The 14,009-nt window shown below is 52.7% G+C and overlaps 1 protein-coding gene across 2 annotated transcripts in view; it reads right to left on the bottom strand.

Moving 5' to 3' along the window:
• The window catches only part of ARHGAP45 (Rho GTPase activating protein 45), a 42,225-nt gene extending 32,552 nt beyond the window's left edge, over positions 1–9,673 (bottom strand). Inside the window, exons 1-2 of one of the 2 annotated variants that reach the window (XM_067559106.1) lie at positions 9,411–9,673; positions 4,105–4,435 (exon numbers count right to left, since the gene is read on the bottom strand). In XM_067559106.1, coding sequence (XP_067415207.1) covers positions 4,105–4,435; positions 9,411–9,500 — 421 coding nt within the window. In that variant the 5' untranslated portion in view covers positions 9,501–9,673. Of the gene's footprint in view, positions 1–4,104; positions 4,436–8,467; positions 8,603–9,410 lie in introns of those variants that run through there. The other variant, XM_067559103.1, reaches the window with a different exon arrangement.
• Between the last annotated feature and the right edge of the window lie 4,336 nt (positions 9,674–14,009).

Here is a 14,009-nt window from a genome sequence, read left to right as displayed (position 1 = left end):
CAGCTGGGCCCCACCCTAGTTAGGGGTGGGGGGAATATACAGTTTCCTTTGTCTCCTACAGAGAACTTAAAGGGACACTCTTAAAGGGACAGGGCAGAGATTGCAGGGCCACTTCCCACACCCAGCCTGGCCTCCTGGTAAAGAAGAGAGCCACTTTCACGGCCTTTGAGAAGCCAGGCCGGTTCCCAGGGGCGAACGGGGCGAGAGGAGGTGCATGGTGCCACTCCAAGGGCTTTATCTAGGTGCCACCCGCCAGCGCTGGCGCTGCAGTTGCATAAACAGGAAAGGCGGGCAGATGAAAATAGCTCGCAGGCAGGAAGTCATGTTATCCTGTCCCAGATCCCCCTCCCCTGCTCGGCTTCTTACCCCTCTTCCTCGCCTCGCGTGGCAGCTGCCGCGGCTTTGCTCCAGAGCCAGGAGGAAAGGCTGTAGCAGGCACTGCCTTTCTGCTTTCCCACTCTGGGTGACTCTACCACCTCCCAGCACGCCACTGTCGGATCCATATGGGATCCTGTGCATCCCCTGACCCCGTCCTCTCTGGAGCCCTCCCACCCCCCTGGACACCGAGTTTTTTTCCTCCTGGGAAGCGGCCCCTCTCTCCCCTGTGGCCATGCACCTTTGGAGTCAGTGCCATGCACTGGCCAGTGGGGGGCACTGCCATCTCCCTTCCTGCACCCCTCCCTTGCCCACCAGCACCAGCAGCAGGTGAAAGCAGGACCTTCCGCATCCCGGCTCCATGGGAGAGGGGTCAGACAGGTCCCTACATGTTTTTGCAGCAATAGAGATTAAAGGCCCTGTTCTCCATTGCCTCGCGTCATCCTTGACATCAGCACCCAGCCTCCTTTCAGACACGCTCTGTCAGGGACAGGCCCTGCCAGCGAGAGCCTGGAGAACTCATAGAACCATAGAGTTGGAAGGGACCTCGGGAGGTCATCTAATCCAACCCCCTGCTCAGAGCAGGACTAACCAGGACTAACCTCAGCTAAACAATCCCAGCCAGGGCTTTGTCAAGCCACAGCTTAAAAACCTCCAAAGATGGAGATTCCACCACCTCCCCAGGTAACCCATTCCAGTGCTTCACCACCCGCCTAGGGAAAAAGGGTTTCCTAATACCCACCCTAGACCTCCTCCACTGCAACTTGAGACAGTTGCTCCTTGTTCTGTCATCTGCCACCACTGAGAACAGCCTAGCTCCATCCTCCCTGGAACCCCCCTTCAGGTAGTTAAAGGCTGCTATCAAATCCCCCCTCATTCTTCTCTTTTGCAGACTAAACAGGCCTAGTTCCCTCAGCCTCTCCTCATAAGTCCTGTGCTCCAGCCCCCTCATCATTTTTGTTGCCCTCCGCTGGACTCTCTCCAACTTGTTCACATCCTTTTTGTAGTGGGGGGCCCAAAACTGGACACAATACTCCAAATGTGGCCTCACCAATGCCGAATAGAGGGGAATAATCACTTCCCTTGATCTGGCAATGCACCTACTAATGCAGCCCAATATGCTATTAGCCTTGTTGGCAACCAGGGCCCACTGCTGACTCATATCCAGCTTCTTATCCACTGTAACCCCCAGGTCCTTTTCTGCAGAACTGCTGCCTAGCCCGTCGGTCCCCAGTCTGTAGCTGTGCATGGGATTCTTCCGTCCTAAGTGCAGGACTCTGCACTTGTCCTTGTTGAACCTCCTCAGATTTCTTTTGGCCCAATCCTCCAGTTTGTTTAGGTTCTTATGTATCCTATCCCTATCTTCCAGAGTATCTACCACTCCCCCTAGCTTAGTGTCATCTGCAAACTTCCTGAGGGTGCAATCCACCCCACCCTCCAGATCATTAATTATTAACTCATCTTCTCTCCCCTCTTTGTTACCACTCTCAATGTGCTGCCTCACCCTGCCTGCCTATTTTCTAGCCTGTTTGGTCTCTGCTCCCTCCCCCCTTCTCCTCTTCTCATCTGCCCCAACACTGCTCCGCCCACCCCCACGCTGTTGGCTCCAGCCTGCGTTTGTCCCTTCCACCCCAGAGGTGGCTGCATTCCACAGAGGTATGACATGCCATCTGTAGATCAGATGAACAGTTAGAAATTTGGGCCCACACTGGCTGGGACGGCGAAATTATGCCCCCCATAAGCTGCCAAGGCAAAATGACCACGCCATACTAGAGCACAGTTGCTGGCAGAACCAGTGCAGCAGAGGGGCCCTCCCAGGATATTAAAGATCACACCCCACTGGGGCCCCTGGCTCTGCTCCATAACTGGGACACGGTTCCTCCCGCTCAGTCCAGCCTGTGGAGCTTGACTCACACTACACACCTGAGCCCAGTGGGTTCAGGACAGCTGGGGTTGACTGACTTCATTGATTTCAATGTGGCTGGGCTTGCTGACATCAGCTGAGCCGTGAACCTGGCCTCTCCTCGGACATCAGTGGCAGTTCTCTATGCCCAGTGAGTCCAGGATAGCTTCCTATTTAGCACTATGGAGCTTTGGTTAATTGAGCCGACCAGGAGCTCCGGGAGACATCCCCGTTTCTGATTCTCCTCGCCTCAGCTGCCCGCCCATGCTGTTCCACTCAGCTCAGTGGAATTGCCCCTGGTTTACACTGATATCTGGGAGAGGAGAATCAGGCCCAGTGAGGTTCTTTCATGTGAGTGAGTGGGAGAATTCTGCTCTAAGAACATCTTACGTCCCCTTTGCACAGGGCTACGTGATGACACAAGGTGCAGTGGAGGTCAGACCCAGGGAAACGGGGGTGGAAAAGAACTAGAAATCAGAACTTGGCAGCTCCTGGCTGCATTGCTAGTACAGCACCGCACTCAGTGCGGGCGGAGACAAGCCTTTTGCGCCAGCTCTCTGTGATCAGTTTGTAACTTTTGCTAGGTGCTTTGGGATCTCCCAAGTCTGTAACATGGATAATATTGTTATTAGATAGCGCTGGTGTCACCCTTTTCATCTGCAGAGTGTGTTAGGGTCTTTAATGCTCACAACATACATGGGAGATAGAGAAGGGAGAGTAATATTACTGGGGAAACTGAGGCGCAGAGCAGGACAGTAGCATGTTCAGGGGCACAGCGTCAGAGCCAGGATTAAAATGCCTGGAGCTCCTGATTCCCAGTCCCGTGCGCAGAGCCACTAGTCCCCTGCTCCTGAGGGTGACAGCATGGTTAGGCCTGCATGCGGTTGACCAAGTTGGAGGGGGAAATGCAGTGTCGGTTGGCCAGCTGCCTGGTGCCGATGAAGTGAGATCTCGTAGGGATTATTTCTGTGGCATGAGCCACAGGGGACTCACAGAGGGTGTGACGGCAATGCACAGGAAACAATTGGTCTCCTCCCACCCTGCAGAATCTTTTTCCCCCTTTTCCCCAGCACTGAAGCAGCTGGGAGAGGGCCAGGCGTTTCCAACACCAGCCACAGGCAGCCGTGACCCATGTGGGTGATTCAGAGCTGTGTGACTGGTGCAGGGAGCGGCAGAGCACAAGACCGGTGCTGACGTCGGGTCCAGGAGACCAGTGCATGGCAGGATCATCCCCAGTGCGTGCACAAGGACACTGAACCAACAGGCTTGTTCCTGCTGCCCCAGGCAAATCAGCCAGTGTCCCCTCTGCCAGCCCCTGGCACAAACGGGGCGAGGCTCTGATTTTCAGAGTGTTCTCTGATACAGAAGGGCCTATGTATGGGGCACAGTCTCAGTCCGGTCACAGGTGCTTAGCCCCCATCGTGCCGGTTGAGGTCACTGGGTGCTGCCGGTGCTCAGCCACCTCCGGATGGTGCAAATCAGGCACCCCCAAAATTGGGAGTACCCGGAAATCAGAGACTGCTGCTGAAAATCCGAGGCTGCAAGCTATTTCCCTGCCGTAGGCTGCCTTCTGCTGGTCTGGCTGCAACAGGGGTGGGATTGCAGGACTCCAGTGTCTCTTTTGGAGCTGGGGCGCTCGTGTGGGCCCTCCATTCTACCCCACCTTACCCTGCCCCATTATTTACAAGACAGGATAGAAACGTCAGTTCAGGCTTTTGTGTTCAGCAAGTCTCCATGGGGTCACTCCCAGCCGGGGGCCCTTTCCTGCCCTGCCCAGCTCACAGGGACACCAGGGGAAAGGGGGGGGCCGAGCCGAGGGGAATTACCGTCTCGTAGGACCACGTCTCTCAGCTTCTCCAAACCCTCGGCAAACCGGGCCACGTCGGCCAGCAGCTGCGAGATGTCGTCCACGTCGATGAAGGTCCCCTCCCCGCTGTCGATGGGGCTGTAAGAGGCAGGGGTCTTCTGTCCCTTGGTGATGCCCCGTGTGCCCGCAGGGGACAGAGGGAAGCCAGCAGCGCTGGCATGCCGGCTCAGGCTGGTGGGGCGCTTCAGCGTGCCCACGGCACTGGGGCTACTGCTGAGCTTGGAGCTGGACACGGACAGGTCCACCAGGCTGGAGTTTGGTGCTTCCAGGCAATCCTTCCGTGGCAGCTCCTGAAGGGACAAGAACATGAGTGAGGATTTAACAGGCAAGAGGAGAGGGGGCTTCCCACATTCCCAGAGCCTGTGGGGAGGAACCAGCCCCACAGGAGTTACCAAGGCTGTCCTCACACTTACGAACCTTCGTCTTAATTAGGGGAGGGAGTGCAGAGGTGAGAGCAGGAGATGGGGAGTCAGGACTCTTGGGTTCTGGCTCCAGCTCTAGAAAAGGACTGGGGTCTAGTGGTTAAAGTCAGGGGGGCCTGGGTAACAGGACATGTGGGGTCTATCCCCAGCCCTGAGATTGGACTGGGGCTAGTTGTTACAGCAGGGCACTGGGAGTCAGGACCCTCCTAGCTCTGCTGCTGACTTTCCTTGTGACCATGAGCAAGTCACTTAATTTCTCTGTGCCTCAGTTTCCCCCTTTAGGAACCTTTTACAGGGAGGCGATGAGATGTAATGAGCTAATGGGCCAGATTCTGATTCCAGCAATCCTGGTGTAACTCCTGCACTGAAATCAAGGGGGTGACTCTGCCTTTTCACCAGGGTAAATGAGATCAGAATTTAGCCCAACATTTGTCAATCATTTTGAGATCCTCTGATGAAGGGCAGGATCTTATCTTCAGTGAAGGTGGCTGCAGAGTTTGTATTTGGTAACAAGAAAAGGTGTAAGGAACTGAAGGAACATTTCCTGGGGCAACTGAGGGACAGTCTCTGAAGATGAAGACAGAGAGTGACCCAGCTGGTGTGAGGAAAATGACTGAATTCCCAATAAAAGGCGGCAGGTTTAAACGATTCCCCTCTCTGAGCTATAAGGGCTGCATTCTTTGCCCCGTGCATGGAACTGCTGCTGACATCACAACACGTTCAGGTCAGCAATCATGGCGAATCACAAAATGACCGAAGAAAGATGAATTATGATTTCAATACAACAAAATGTTTGCAGCATTCCTGGAACAAGACCAGTCCTGATCACACTAGCACTGCAGCTTAGCACAGTGATACTCAGACCTCGCCGACTCAGGGGCCAAATTAGCGATCAGCATTCGTGTGAATTCTTCATTGTTTCATTTGCTGTAAATTCTATCCATATTTAAACAGTCTGATGGAAATATTTTGTTTTTTACATATATATATATATATAGGTATTATCCTTACAGCAAATAAATTAACAACTTAGTGCAAATTGATAATGTAATTGGTTAATAACATAGTCCAAGCACCCTGACTGGTTAATAATTTAGACCGGTTAATAATTAAATCACACCGTGCTTTAATATCATGTGCTGCAAAGACCCACATTCAAGAGCCACTCACAGTCTGCATCTCACTGACTTAAGTTGCGAAAGCCGTGCTTGGGCGCCGCGAACAGCTGCTCCTGATCCACCCCTCCCAGCAGGAGATGCTGTAGGAAATGGCGTAAGAATACTGGTCTATAGCAACTCAGCCTCTCTCGTCAAGGTCCTCTGTAAGGGTTGGTACAGAAGCACGGGCTGTTCCAGTCCTAGCCTCACCCGGCGGGAAGTGCTGTTGGGACCTCAGTGAAGGCGCTCCTGGCAAACTCCCCTCCCAGGCTTTCCCAGCAGGAGACGCTGTAGGAGCACAGGCGCTAGCTTAGGGAAGCGCACCGTTCTCTCGCTCTCCCATCAGCTCCCTTCTGGAGGCCCTGGACAAACCGGGCTGAGGTTCCAAAGAGTACTAGTTTTACAGAGCGCCGCTAGGCCAGACCCAGCGGTACAGATCCACGTGCACCCTTGATCCGTTTGCTCTGCACTGCACAGCGACAGCCAGGCACGGAGCTTTATAACCTCAGTGCCTGCACCAGTGGAAACACCCAAAGGAACACAAGAAACAAAGTCACCCTGGGGGTGAAAATTTGATGCGGCCTTAACAGTCTCAATTGCCCAAGACCTTCCCACAAGGATTTCAACAAGTAAACAGCCCTCGATGCTGGGTCTTTCACAAGCATCAGTCATCAACAGAAACCACAGACTTTTCTCTCTGGTCACTGTTAGCTGGGCTTCTTCCATGTCCCTGCTGGCTTTCTTCTTTATATCAGTGACTGGTCATTTCTCCTTCACTGACTCTTTCGATGTCTCTCTCTGCACTGTGGCCCCCTTTGCCCCGTGGAATTACAGTGTTAACCATCCGATGCCACTTTATATTACATTGGGTTATCCTCTGCCAGGTAGATTAACAACAGGTCATTGTATGTCACACCGGTTTCCAGTGGATTGCCCAGTGCCAACGTTGACTTAAAGCGAGTTATTCTTTGAATGGATTTCCCCTGTTTCACATGGCTCCTTGGCTTTGGGTCTGGACTAGGATCCTGAGCATGTGATACTATATCATAATCCTGCACAAATTTGGTTGAGTATGGCTGGTGCCAGCTGACCAAAGCCAGGAGGAGATAATGGAGAAGCAGAGAATTCAACCCATGTTCTCTGACACCCGGGCACAACTAGGGGTGCAATAGGACAGACATTGCCTCCAGGATGGGGTGTCCCCCTTAAGGGATGTGCCGTGATCTCACAGTGTACTGAAGACACCATGCTGAGATGCAATGCAACGTGGCATTGTCACGACAGTGTCACCACACGATGGTTCAACATCCTAACCCCCAGGGGAGTTTTTCCCTTCCCAAGTCAAAGAAGATTTGTTGCCTTCCTGTGGGGTATTTCATGGCAAATTCAGGACGACTCAGTCCCGTTGTGCGTAGTAGTTGCTGGAGGAAGAACACATGATGGGCCAGAGACAACTTTGAGTTATAACCATGAAATCCCATTGACTAAATGACAGCAGAATTTGGCTTGATGCGTCCCCCTTTCCCCTTTTACCTGGCTTTTCCTTCTACAGGGTTTTGCACATGAACTGTCCTGTCAGCATATCTGGGCTTCCAAAGCCAGGGACAGGAGAAGGCTGTAATCAACACAGAAGCCATAGGACGCCATCCTTGTAGACTGGAGACCCACTCCCTACCAACCCTGTCTCGTTTGGGGGTAGAGTTGCATCAGAAACCATGGCTGATAACAAACTGTTTCAGTTGCAGAAAGGAAAGGACCGTCCAGCCTATCTGAGCAGCCATCGATTGACGATGCCTTCTCTTTGGCCAGAGGAGCATTATTTAGCACAACGCAAAAGGGCCTAAAGCAAAGCAGGAGTTGCCTAGGAGATCCCCATGAGACCCTGTTTGAACAAGGACTTTCTCGAGCCATTCAGAAGGAACTGTATAGCTCACGGATTAGGTGAGGGACTGTGACGTCTTCCACCTCTAAGCCAGTGGTTCAGAGCCACGCCGCTTTCAGTTGTTCCTAGCTGATGGCTGTTTGGCAGCCTCTGCGTGAAATGAGTTTGCTGGGTCTCAGTCCAGTTCTCAGCAAGCATGACAAAACCCACCCCAGCTGGCAGTGACTGGGGCTTTGTGGTGGCAGGCTTAGCTGTGAGCCCAGTAAGGGGATGAGCCTGGAGACTGCCCTCTCCCCTCACCCCTAGAGGGGGTCCCTCCAGGGCAGGGCGGTGGGGAAGCTTTGGCTGTCTTTGCTCTGGCTGCTTGGGGGAGAAATTGGGCCTTTCGCTCTCAAAACCTGGTACCGGCCTTAGCACGTGTCTCAATGAGAGACCAAACATGAGAAATGAAACTCCAAGAGACAGACAGCGACTGTGACTTCCAAGATCCCAGAAGGATAAACGACGGGCAAACTGAGCCAAGAGGAATCTCCGGGCCAAAACGGCCAGACCCCTGCAAACTTCTCGCCAGGAGACGTGATAACAACACACAGCCCTCTCTGCTGCTACAAGCTATTAGCTCCATGGGGTGTCATCTCTGTTGCTTCAGCAACGCCAGGGTGGTTTGTCCCCTGCCTGGTGGCAGCTTTATTCCTGCCGCGCAGGCTTAGCTAGGAGGCTGGTGGGATTCTACTTGAAATCATGGGGCTGGATTCCACCCTCAATTCCACCGGTTTACCTGTGCAGCCTGGGTGGAGTTGCATGGTCAGAAGCAGAAGACAGAATTTGGCCCATTGGGTTAAGCCCCTGGCTCCCACCTACCTTTAGCCACACCTTGGGTCTGTTGGAGAAGGAGTCCAGGGTGTGCTCACGCAAGCCAGATTTCGTCGTCATGCTCCTGAGCCCTACGGAGTAAGGGCTGTAGCTGCTCTTCCTGGCTGTGTGTTTGTTCAGCATCCCTCTGATCTTACGGACAAGGGGCCTACGGGCCGGGCCCATTCATAAACCCCCAAGGACTGGCCCAGAAAGAAGGATGGGGAAGGAGACCCCTGCTCTCTAAGAAGCTGCTGGATGCTTTTCGATGGCTTTTGGACCCATCCTATTCCTTCTTCAGAGAACCTATATTTTAAAAGGACTCTCTCTCTGAGCGTGCGTATGTCTCAACCACAATTGTTTCCAAAGCAGCAGGAAGATGAAGCGGGGCGCTTCCCTTTTTGCCTGCTTTAGAACCCTGTAGTTTGTTTAAAAAACATCCACACGGTTCTGTTCCCCCTTCGCTCCCTCCTTCCAGAGCTGGGCGTACCTCGCGGGAGGAGATTGACCCCAGAGAGCCTCCCCCCAACCTCTGATTTCTTTTCACTATAATATAAATAAAGGGGAGCTTCTCCTCTGGCTTTGAACTCACTCCTTCTGTCCGCTTTGCTGCTGCAACGTTGCCTTCCACAGACAGATAGCAAATGCCAAACCGCACACGACTCTCCGCTCAATAATCATTTCCCTCGCTTTCCTCCCAATTGCTGCTGCTGCTTCTTAATTTCTTTCCTCCCGGCATTTGGCTCGCCCTCCCACCCCCCATTTAATCATATCTTCTCATATCTTTTCAAAGCCAAGTTCTAGACAGATAACCGATTTCCTCTGGTAGCTTTCCACCCCATCCCCCACTACTGCCCTAAAGGTTGGTAATTTTCAGAGCCACCGTCCCTCCCATTGCATCTACCCTTTCACATTTGCATTGATCAGAGAAAGAGGATGCAGCGTTACTTACAGACGGGGTTTGCGGTACGGGGCTTCCTGCCCTGCTCTTCTTCGATATTGAAGGAGTTTTCATTAACTCACGTTTCTTCCTTGAGAACATCTTTCCCAAAGGTTGAGCGAGATCCTTCTTTCGTCCCACCCCAGACAATCTCCTGCCTCTTCGCTCCCAGCTGGATTCTCTTTCTCTCTATTTCCATCCACCAGGTCTTGATCTTGAGCCCTGCAAAGATGCCCTGTGTGGCTAGAGCCCTCCCAGCTCAGGCGCGACTCCCTTAACAGTTCAACCACATTAGCTCGCTGCTCAACTGTCAGGGCTGCTGCATGTGATGCAGGCTTATTTCCTGATTGGTGTGTCAAGCTAACCTGAAAACACTTCACAGGAAAAGGCAAATGTGCAGAAAGAGAAAAAAGAGACGCTCGATTCCTCTTTTCTTGTTTTGTTTTTAGACTTTTTTTTTTACAGTGGGGAGGGAAAAAAAAGATGTGATCGCCACTGGACGGGGGACGATTTCTCTCTCTGGCTCTTTGAGATAGGGTTTCTCTATGGATTTTATTATCCCCATTTTACCGATGGGAACTGAAGCCAGGAGAGATTATAGGGGACATTTTCAAAGACCCAAATGAGAAGTAGGCCCCCAATTCCCATCCAATTTCAATGGGAGTCAGCACCAAACCATCCTTTGTGCTTTTGAACATCCCCCTATTTCTTATACTGACCTGGCCCCTGTTGCCATAGAACATGAGCGCCTCACAATCTTTATTTGTATAATGTATTTATCTTCTCAAACTCCCCCGCCACCCATTTTACAGATGGGAACTCAGGCCCAGAGAGATGAAGTGACTTGTCCAAGGTTACAGAGCAAGTCAGTAGCAGAGGAGGGAATCGAACCCTGGGGCAGAGACTGTCTTTTTGTTCTGACATTGTACAATGCCTAGGAGAGTGAGGTCCTGGTCCATGATTAGGGCTTCTTGGTGCTATGGTCATACAAATCAACTATAATCATGCCCTGCATCACAGTCAAATACCCTCTCCCCGCTCTGATTTCCTAGAGGCAACACGTTTTATGGCACCCACCACATTCGATTCTCCTGCAAAACCTTTGTCCAGCTGCACCACTGAGTGGCTGAGTGAGGGCCCGGCTTTGTGAGGAGCTGAGGTACTGCCTGGCCGCCAGTCACACGCCACCAAGTACATTAGCCTGCAGAACTCATTGCCCTGCCGGGCCATGACAGCCAAGAGTTTAGCCACACTTGAAGAGGAATTAGAGACGCTGGCACGGAAAATCCAGGGTTACAATAGTAAATATTAGAAATGGCCGAGAGAGGTTTCTAGACCCTCGTGCTTTGGGGCATAAGGAAATTCTGCCCGTGAGCACTCAGGAGGCCAGGTCCCTGCCTCTGACACATCTTGGGACTTGCCGCTACCCGCCATTGGCGGCAGATCCAACCTAGCAGGACAAGTCCCTGGGTCCGTTCTTGCTGATTGCGAGGCGAGGGCAAGCAACACTTTGCAGGATCGGGCCCTCGTGGTGCTGATCAGAAGGTGTGTGATGGGGCGCACACACACACACACTGGCAGTGGCAGGGTTAAGGGGAGGTGGAGAACCCAATTAACCCATTCTGTGGCCCCTGGAGGGGAGGCAGATAATTAGGGTTAGACCCAGGAGGAACTGGGCCTCCAAGGCCGGCAGCGTTTCTGTGCCAGAGTGAAGAAGACCTCGGCAGACCCTTGGAGAGGGATGAAGAGTCTGTGGAGGATTGAGCCTGGAAGTGTTGGCGTTCGGACGTTGCTGCCCCAGACGGTGTCGGACTCTTCTGGCTGGAGAGGCAGGTCGTCGCACAGACTGCCAGAGGAGGAGGGCGAGGCAGAGGGGCTGCAACACTGGGTCTTGCCACCAGGAGGTGCTCTGGGATAGTGAGGCTATGGCAGGGTGAGTGTTGGGAGAGGAAGGGTCAGTAGTGGGATGCGTGTTTCACGTTACTAGCTATGCCCCTGCCCCTGGTGAGGTGCGGGTGGGTTGTGGGTTTGAGGCTCGCTTCCTCCATTCCTGTGCTTGGGGTAGGACCGGAGGGCCTTGTTAAGGAAGCTTTAAAACATCCCTGCACGCCCTGAGTTCTGGGCTTGTTCAAGGCCTTTCTTGACCCCTGGTGCATGCTAGAGCAGCCTCAGGGCTGTTGTACTGTATGTTCTGCTTCCCCTGGGCGCTGGCCATGCTCTCTAGCTACACACACCCGCTCTCTGTGCTGGGAGCAGAGGTGCTATGCAGCCCTTAGTCCCGTTCTACACCTACCAGGGGGCAGGGAGGCCCCCAGCACGAGGAGTATCCTCAGGGGCTCTCTCCACCCATTTTAAGCCCCTGCCATGGCGTAACTGAGAATTGGTCCCGGTCAGTGCAATTTAAGGGCTTGATCCTGCAGTTCTTTCCCAGGCAAACTTCCCACTGCAGTCAGTGGCCTGAGTAAGGCCTGAAGGATTGGGCTGCTGAAAGACTTTAGCTGCATGGAGCGAGTGGGGGAGGCTGTCTGTGGAGTGACGCTGCTGCAGTTAAAAATGGTCTCATCGGAGCCAAAAGTGCACGTTTGAGCCCCTCGCCAGTGTTAATCCACAGATGCCAGGGTTAGGTTGGCCTGGTCTCGCTGGGTCAGAGGTTCTCATGCTGGGGGGGCGTGAGACATGTTAGGGGGAAAAAACGTCCTGCACACGTTTTACCCACAGCAATGAATAACTAGCAAAGCTGATTCCTCCAGACACACCAGCTCCTCAGATGGCGTTGTGCATCTGACTGTACGTGGCCCTGTGCGTTTTGACGGATTTCCGTTAAGCTTGCATAACATTACACAATGTCGTTGCCATCTGCACGCTGACCCGTTTACTATGACGCGGCGTGCACACATTTCATTGTGAGCATCAACCACACTCAGCGGTTTGCTTTTGCTCTTATTACAATGGATCGTTGGCTCTGTTTGAATCCAGGCCTCACTGCTTTTAATACCTAGTGAGAATTGCATGTTGATTTTCTTTTTATTGGTATAGGTACTTATGTGGCGGGTGCAAGCAAATAAGTTTGAGAACCACTGCACTAAGTGAACTCTGCTGCCACCCATTGGCAAGAGAGGTCAATGAAACCATGGGAAAATCTATGCATTGTTCAGGCCGTAGGGTTCCCCTCTGAGCACTAGAGAAGTCAATGCCTCTTCCTCCTGAATTTATGTGGCTTTGGGCTTAAAACTTTAGCCTCGTCTGTTTCAATTTCTGAGCAGGAAGGAAAACTTTCTTGACTCTTGTTATTTTATTATGATAGCATCCAGAGGCCCCCACCGGTGCTAGGTGCTGTACGGACACAAAGGAAGAGACGGTCCGTGCCCCAAAGAGCATACAGTCTAAATGGACAAAAGGATGGGAGAGGAAAGAGGCACAGAGAATGGAAGGGACTTCATGTAGCAGGTCAGTGGCTGAGCTGGAAATCTATGACTCCCATTCCACTGCGGTTATCTACTAGCCTTCCCTGCTCTCCTTTCTTCCCTTCTCCTCCCTCCCTTTTTTGTTTGCTTCCTCTCTCTCTCTTCTACTCCTGTCTGACACGTTTTGTTCTCTAGGTGTTTACATGGGGGCCGTCACCATGTATGTGAAAACATTTCTCTCCCACATGCCTCTCTCTCGTCTCCTTTACTTGATTCTCTCGTGCCTTCAGGCAATAAGGGGGGGCCTTTCCATGGCTTGTGTGAAATGAGATTGGTGGGACTCGGTTCAGTGTCTAGGGGGCACATTAGGTGAGAATACGATTCGACTCCATGGCCAACCCCCCCTCCCCCCGCAAGGGAGCAAAATTAGTAAGGGCTTTATTTTTATCTTGTAAAATGATCACCCTGTCTCTTTATTTAATGGGGAAGGGGGGAGGGTTTGACGCTCGTTTATCTCAGGGTCCATGACCACCCACAAAAAGAGCAATGTTGCAAGCACCGTCTGATCCAAAAGTTCAGCCGAATCATTTCTGATTCTACGTCTACTCTTAAAATGCTGCATCGGCACAGCTGTAGTGCTTCAATGAAGACGCTCTAAGCCGACGGGGGAGTCCCATCGTTTTAGTTAATCCACCTCCCCAAGAGGCGGTATCTGTGTCGACGGAAGAAGCTGTCTCCATGGGGTTTAGGTCAGTTTAACTACGTCACTCAGGGGTATAGATTTCACCCCAGGCCATGTAGTTGCACCGGCATAGGTCTGTAGGGTGGACCAGACCTCAGCGTCTCCTGTGTGTCAGAGGCCCAGTGATGCTGGCCTGCGGGATTCTGAGAGAAGCACGTGGATTATATACATCCAGAGGTTGTGGCTTTGCCACAAAGCAGAGACAAGGCCTGCACTCGGGAGCAGGCGCGCCATGGATGCATCCCGCTGGACTGTTCTGCCGACAGCTGTGCGACTGACAGCCGCAGACACGGGATCCCAAAGAGCCCAGACTCCAGCCTGTGTCCAGCCAAGGGGGCGGCTCTGATTCCGGCCAGCCCTGTGGACAGAGGCCAGGCAATCTCCCGCAGTTGGGATCTCTGAAATCCCGTCACGAGGGGTCGCTGTTGGAGCAGAGTTTACAGCTATGGAAAGCGATGGAGGAGG

Source organism: Emydura macquarii, unplaced genomic scaffold (genome assembly GCF_026122565.2).
Source record: "Emydura macquarii macquarii isolate MOO-44397 ecotype Brisbane River unplaced genomic scaffold, CSIRO-AGI_Emac_v2 contig_306, whole genome shotgun sequence".
Taxonomy (NCBI): Eukaryota; Metazoa; Chordata; order Testudines; family Chelidae; genus Emydura; species Emydura macquarii.
Note: the sequence above shows the minus strand (reverse complement) of the source record. Positions and strands in the feature narration are given on the sequence as shown.